At 47.3% G+C, this 7,729-nt stretch overlaps 1 protein-coding gene across 1 annotated transcript; it reads right to left on the bottom strand.

Annotated features, from left to right (window-relative positions):
- Positions 1-596: 596 nt before the first annotated feature.
- On the bottom strand, positions 597-4,489 carry LOC103735546 (BPI fold-containing family A member 5-like). Its single transcript, XM_008834848.1, has 6 exons — positions 4,279-4,489; positions 3,925-4,081; positions 2,263-2,412; positions 1,321-1,399; positions 975-1,038; positions 597-637 (listed from the first exon to the last, which is right to left on the bottom strand). The coding sequence occupies exons 1-6, from the start codon at positions 4,487-4,489 to the stop codon at positions 597-599; spliced, it is 702 nt and encodes a 233-aa protein (XP_008833070.1).
- Between the last annotated feature and the right edge of the window lie 3,240 nt (positions 4,490-7,729).

The following is a 7,729-nucleotide window of genomic DNA, read 5'->3' as shown; positions in this document are numbered from 1 at the left end:
GGAGACTTGAGGTCAATGACTTATTGGTACTGCCCCACCATCAAACCAGCCCTTTGAGGGACAGAAGCAGGCTAAGAGTCAAGGCTATGTGTCCTGCCTCAGCTACAAGGCCCTGACTCTTGTGAACCTATGTGAATGTGTGTCTGTGTACTCATATGTGTGCACATGTAGATCAATTTTGGTGTGTGTGTGTGTCTGTGTCTGTGTCTATATCTATATATACCCATTATCATGTGTGTTTTATCTACAGTTGTGTTGCGATGGCACCTCCCTAAGCTTTTCTGTGGACTGCATACCTCTCTCTCTCTCTCTCTCTCTCTCTCTCCCTCTCTCTCTCTCTGTGTGTGTGAGAGAGATACAGAGACAGAGACAGAGACAGAGAGTTTGTCTCTTTCCTTGGATGTTGCTATAACTTGGATGTTAAATCTGATGTGTTAAAGGCTAAATACCCAGGCTGATGGCATTGGGAGATGTTTTCTGAGTCTTTTTGCCCAAAGGCCCTTGCTTCCTTATAAGAAGAAGAGCTACTCCAGAAATCCTGGGGAGTAGGAGCAGCACTCACAGGCTCAGCCGAGAAAGGTCCTTTCCTACGAAGCCTAGACCTTGATGACAAACTGGACTCCATCGAGCAGGAAGTCTATGGAAAGAAAATGACAAAAGTCACATCTGCAGGTGAAGGAGTCCGGCTACATGGTGACTAGGATTCTAGGGCACTGGCCATGCTCGCCATACTGAGCCATGTGAGGAATGGCTGGGCCTCCTTCTCCAGCCAGCCCAGCTGTTCTCAAGGTCAGGCTGAGGGGTAGGTATACTTTACCTCAAAATCACCTGGATCATTCTTGGGAACAAAGATCTCCAAAACAAGGAGGGGAGAGGTTGATGGGATCTAGTTGTCCCATGGTAGGCAAATACATAGCTCCTTGGGGGAAACTGCTGCTCCTCAGAGGAGGAGAAGACTTGAAAGCAGTTCTTACCAGCGATGTTATGCAGCAGGGTGACATCCAAGATGCTGAGAATTCCATTGACCAGAGGACACACCTGACCCAGGGCGGAGAGGGGAGTTAAGCACAGGGCTTCCTACAGGAAGACCCTGGGAGAGGAAGCATGCCCAGGGTAGAATAGTGAAGGATACATTTATCGCCCAGAACAAACCAATCAGTGTATTTGGAGGAATAGAGAGAAGGAATATAGGCAGAGGGATTGACGGATGGAATTTCATCTCACACAGAGTAGCTCACGTTAACTCATTACAGGGCTCTCCTTTAACCTCAGAAGCTCTAAGACCCAAGCAGCAGGCACCTGACACTTCTGATTTCTTACCGTGCCCTGCACCAGGCCAGGAAGGACTTTAGTCAAGATGTCTGTGAGGCCGTCCACAAGCTTTTGAAGGGGACTTAGTCTAGAAGATAAACACGTGGATATGATATAGAGGCCTGTGGTTGGTCTGGAGAAGTCTTCAGGGTCTGCAATGCACCCTTGATCTTGACACTCAGTAACTGAGACAGGGTCTTGCCTCTTCACACCCAGAACACGTGAACAAAAAGAGGCCTAGACAGAGACTTATAGCCACCTCAGCAGTGCACACACAGATGAGTGTCGAATAAACTCACAGTTGAAGCACACAGTGGGGCATAACAAGACTATGTCAAACCACAAATGTATGACAGTGCTTAGTGTATATCCATCATGAGGACTCAGTGAAATGATACATGCAAACCATGACATATGTGTGTAATAAATGTGAGCCATGCTGTGGCCAGCTCTTATGCACTGTGTATGACTGGGCTCCCCCAACCTCTTGTGACACGTAACCAAAATCAGCAATCCAATAGTTCCTACATCTATTTTACCCTCTGGTGGGAGTCTATCAATAACCTCAATATAGTTTCATATTAGAGCAAAGTAAGGAGACCAAACTGGAGGAAGGCTATTCAGGTTCACATCAGAGCACTCTGTCTCTCCTCATGCCCCTATACTATGTGTGGCCTAATTCCATATTGACTAATCTAACACAAAATTGGTCATGCTGATCTACCAAGAGATAAGTGAGAACTTATCTATCAATTTTCTTACATATCTACCCATGTCTGTCTGTACGTCCTTCCCTTCATCCACTAGCCATGTGACCATCCATCCGTGCAGCCGTTCACTCCTACCCTCTAACACACCTTCCTTTCTATCCTCTTGACCATTGATCCTCCCTTCATTCCATCATAAGACTCGGTTATCTCTGGGCAGGAGGAGCCACCCCTATGGCCTCACCCATTGAGCAAGGAGATGCGCAGGCTGCCAGGAGGGTAAAGACAGTCACCGATGATCAGACGGCTTCGTCCCTGAATATCCCTCACAGCATAGATTTCTGCAGTGACATCCAGCTTCACAGCCAGCTCCAACAGATGGCCAACTGCAGGGCTGCCAGAGGAGGAAGAAACAGGCCTATTGACATCTGTCCCCACCACATTAAAAGGTAGAGGTTTCTTGTCAGGAATGCGAACCTCACCAAATTCCATCGGAACTGAAGTTATGGACAGTTATTAGCTGCCATGTGGGTGCTGGGAATCAAACCTGGGTCCTCCACAAGAGCAGCTAGTGCTTTTAACCACTGAGCCATCTCTCCAGCCCCTGGAAACCATCTTTAACCCAAATTTAACCATCTCAGAAGGAGAACTGGACACCTGAGATGAGGAACACAGAATGGCAGTCCTGTAGCCAGAGCCACCTTGGGTTCTGAGCACCCATCTTTTTCAACTGCTGAGTCAAATCATAAAATACAAGGTCCTCCCTTCATCTCAAGACTAGGAGGTATTCGAGAAAAGAAACTACGCATACCAGCTCAGAGCCTTATAAAGAAAGTGACTGGCTCTGTGTTGGTGGGAAAGTGGGTAGTCAGTGGGATATATGGGTAGATAGAAGAGGGAATGGTTAACAATGAAAGGAAGGAAAGATGGACAGATAGATGAATGGTTTGGTGCAGGAAGAAATGGATAACATGTGGGCAGCTGGATAAATCCTGCACAAGGTTTATGGTGAAAATTATACATCTTGTCAAGACCTTCAAGTGCAGATCAGTCCCCAACACTTATCATGGGGACTGAGAGGCAGGAAGTTGGGAAAATTCAGAAGTGGTGGGAGAAAAGCCTTTTCTGAGACCTCACAGTGCCAAGTATTACACCTTCCTTTGTCTTCCCACAGCATTTTTTTGTGGGTGCTTTAATTTCCATCTTACAGATAAAGAATCCGACCCCGAGTCTCAGGTCATCCAGCTCATAGTTCGTATGGAAATCAAATTGAAGTCTGTCTGTCACCAGGTAAAGCCGTGGGTGGGATCTTGGCAATGGCTTTGATCCAGTCCTACTACGGAATCAGGCCTGGGCAGCTCACTGGCATCAAGCTCTGCATTGTGGCTTTGTGCCTGCTAAGCTCTTGGGTTTTCAAGGGAAGGACCACACCAGATCTTCTATGGACACCACACTGCTTAGTCACACTGGTGGTGGAGGAGGGCAGTCCAGTGTCGGCTCACATTCCTCAGGTGGAGTGAACCCAGGGACCTCAGTGGGGTAAAAGGCCTTGGTTTGGACTTCTCTGACTTAGGATTAGATTCACAAGTCTGCATCACCCTAGTTGTGTGAACACAGGTATATCTCTGTCCCTCTGTTTTTCCATCTGGGAACTAGGGATTATGGATTTGGCATGGAGAGATATCATGGGACTCATAGATGCTTCTGGAGCCCCAGCATGTGCCTTAGATCTGGGAGAAATTATGGGTACAAGAGGGTCAGTGTTTTCTGTCAGGCTGAAGAGAGTCTCAGAACTGAGTGCCAGTACCACGGTCACCTCACCCCTCTCCTTCTGTAGGGTTGCTGCCTGAGATGAGCACGTCTTCGGTGGTGGAAGACACCAAGACACTACTTAAGGGCAACTCACTCAAGGATGTTGTTCAGGATGGGGACTGATGAAATCACTTTTCCAACCACCCCAAACAGGCCACCAGTGCTGCTTCCTGTAGGCTTCAGGATGTTCAGGAGTGGAAGGTTTTCCAGAAAGCCCAGCAAACCCCCAGACAGCAGGCCACGGCTGAAAGCTGCAATGGGAGAGGGGTTCAGGGATGACATATGGCAATTTTAAATGCTCAGACACTCTTCCTCCCTCATCCCTCACTTCCTGTTAATGGAAGGTTAGACAACCTGAGCATACTTGTGCACACACACACACATCACACACACACACACACACACACACACGCACACTCCTTAAAGAAAGTGTTAGAGATTCACTTACCATCTCTGAAGTCTCTAGCATAATGACTTGAAGGATATGAATACAGGCCTGGGGCCACAGTCAAGGGCACCCCCGTACCCACTGGCAAGGGCCGGCAGTGGTCCATGCACGTAGGCAGGGAATTGCTCAGGATCAAAGGCTGGCCTGCCATATAGGCTGTAGTTTGTGCCAGCAGCCCACAGAGGGCAAAGAGGCTCCCAATTAGAAACATCCCTCCTGGTATCTGTGGACAGAGTGACAAGTTCACAGTGGATGAGTAACAGAAGAATCTATTTTCTTGCCTGCCCTGTCCCCAGTTGGAAGGACGGTCTTATGTGTCCTCTCCAGAACTCCAGGGGGTGACTAGCCATAATGGTTCACAGGCTTCCACAGTGCTCTTTCCCGGGCCGCAAGATGGTGGCTTTACACATTGTGACCAACATCTTTACCACATCTGATAGTGTGGGAACACATGGACTGCATCGTAGGTTGGAACAGAAGCCTAGTGATGCAGGCAATTTCCCCCTAAGCTGTAGGTCGCAGCTGAGAGAGGATCTGAAACTATGCCTGCTGGATTGAAGCCTCTACCCAATTAAGCAAGCCTCGCATTACACTCCACGTGGAGTTGTGATTGCTGTGTCAGCTTGCCTCACTCATGCTAGCTCCTCCTCTTCAAAGTGGATGAAGAGGGTCCTACATCCTCCTCAGAGGCTGAACACCTCAATACTCTGACACCATCTCTGTTTAGAGGTAGACCTTTGTACTGGATTCAGCCCAGAATGGCTTGTGGGTACCCTCACAAGTGACATAATGTCAAAGGTCACACAGCCACAGCCCACTTCTCAATCTGCACTGGCAAGCGCCAGTTAAATCTCATCCCTAGGTCTTTTACTTAGAGCATATTGAGCATTCCTTGCTCTATCAATGTTCCTGCCTCTGGGAAAGCTGCGTGAATGGCCAGCCCCTTCCACCTGACTATGGCCAATCCTCTTTCTCTTGTAAGGTCCCCAGTGAGTGACAAAGCAGTCTGTCAGGGCCTACCCACAGCAAGGCGCTAGCCTCCCTTCTATGCAGGCCAGCTGTGGAACAGAGGAAGGCACAGCAGGTCTCACCTGAGTCTCGAGATCTCAGCAGCTGTCCTGGCCTCCTCTCCTCTCCTACTCACTTCTGCCACAGCAGCCTCTTTTATAGAACAGGAATCAGGACGTGAGATTAGATGATGAGCATCTAGATAATTCAGAATTCTGCAATCTGGTGGTGTCTTTCGGGGATCTGCAAGGTAAATAATTGACAATTACATTAACAGATGAGTCAGTTAGGCTGTTTGGTCTACAAGTTCAACAAGAAAACTTCAGATGGGAGGTTACTCAAGACTTCATGGTTCTATGCATGAGGCTTAGGTTGGAGACCCATGTTCACAAGGGGCAGGAAGATCAGGTTTGGAAAGTTAAAAGAAGCAGCCAGAGTAGCCCAGCTACAGACCATCTCTTCTGCCCCCTTGTTCCTTCATCCCATTCTTTGTTCTCCAATTGATGAACTCTTGCTCTCACACTGTCGGTAGTCAAATTGCATTTGGCACCCCCTTTTCTGAGCTGTTCCTCAATTTCGTGTATGTGTGTGTCTGTGTGTCTGTATATCTATATGTCTGTGAGGACAAGTGATCCAGAGAGGACATGGCAGTTAGAACTCAACTCACAGCAAAAAAGAAAAATAGCACCAGTGAACACTTGCCAGGCTCCTGCTTATGCCAGGACCTCACAGCCCTACAGTGTGGGGAACCAGTTTTCAGACTGAGACATTGGGTGGCACATCAGAGAGACAGTCACACTTGACCCTTTTCCTAATCACTCTACTGAGAGATGGAGATGGCTTCCCCAAACTTGCTGGTAGTGTGGGGAACCAGTTTTCAGACTGAGACATTGGATGGCATGTCAGCGAGACAGTCACACTTGACCCTTTTCCTAATCACTCTACTGAGAATGGAGATGGCTTCCCCAAACTTGCTGGTCAATTTGATTTCCCACATCATGCTTCTTTCTTGTAGATTTATTTTTATTTATTTTATTTATGTGTGTGTGTGCGTGTGTTTATGTTTATGTTTGTGTCTGCGTACATGCATGCTCACGTGTGTGTGATCAGAAGCCTGAAGAGGCTGTCAGATCTCTTGGAACTAGAGCTACAGGCAATTGTGAGCTGCCTGATGGGGTGCTGGGATCTGGACTCTAGTCCTTTTGATTGAGCAGCAAGTACTCTTAACCATTAAGTAATCTCTCCAGCTCACATGCTTCCTACTTCTGTCCTTTTAGATGAAATGTAGGCAATGATTGATCACAATCTCTTGAGAAACCCCATACTAGAATCTCCGAGATCAATTGCTCCCAAATTCATGATGAAACCACCAGGTAGCAAATGTTCATCTATTGAAATGTAATGTTCGGGGATAATTTTTTACACACCACCAAACACTGTTCATCTCTGGCAACTGATTTCAAACTAGAGCCTCAGCTTTATCTTCAAGAGTCTTTCATCACGCTGGCAGAATGGAAGCTTGTGGACAGTGTGGTACATTGTAAAACCAGATAGTCCCATGATCCTGTGCCCACAGCCTCAACCTCTCTTCCAAAAGCGGTCCATTGGTCTAAGGTGATGGTATGTGGGAAGTGCCGTCTGTGAATCAGACACTGTATAAGGAGGCTCGGAAGGCAGGAAAGGCAAATGAATGCCCAAAATGTGTCCTGGTCAGAATAAATAGATCGTAATTAATCTGTTGTGATCAACAGGTCACCGTGTGTCAGGCTGTTCCCCTCAATGAATGGTCCTGTGGCAGGATGTCAGTGATACCTCTCTTGTTGGCATGTCTGATACATCAGCTTTATAGTTTCTAATACTCAAGTCTTGTTTCTTCCATGTCCCTGGAAGAAACCATTTGATCAGTGCAGTTCATTGAGAGCCGTTCCTTCCAACAAGCTCTTTTCTTCAAAGACCAAGTACACAAGCTGGGGCTTTGCCTTCTATAAGGACTTCCTCTCGGTGCTGTTTTTCAGGGTCACCTCGAAGTGGTTCTAGGAGCTTTCTAGGATTTTGATAAATTATCTTCCAAGGGTCCATGTGCTGAATAAATAGAGGAGTGGTCCTCAACACCACGCATTTGAGTGGCGAAGCCTTGGAGGGACAGCACTCAATGGGACGTCATTGGCAGCCTGCCCTTGAAGGGATGGAAGACTCCAGTCCCTTCCTCTTCCTCTCATTAAGTTTCCAGCCGTGAGCTGCACAGCTTTGCTCTGCCACAGTCCCTACCATAAAGGGCAATCATAGCCCCAAACACTGAGGCCAGCCAAACATGGACTAAAATCTCTAAAACCATGGAGAGTCTGTAAGTTGATATCAGTTATTTAGTATAGTAACAGATGGCCAATCATACAAAGCTATAATGAAATAGCATATTTTCTTTTTTTTTTTTTGGCTTACCCCA

The sequence above is a fragment of the Nannospalax galili genome, unplaced genomic scaffold (genome assembly GCF_000622305.1).
Source record: "Nannospalax galili isolate Female #2095 unplaced genomic scaffold, S.galili_v1.0 scaffold1357, whole genome shotgun sequence".
NCBI lineage: Eukaryota > Metazoa > Chordata > Mammalia > Rodentia > Spalacidae > Nannospalax > Nannospalax galili.
This window is presented reverse-complemented; position numbering and strand designations above follow the sequence as displayed.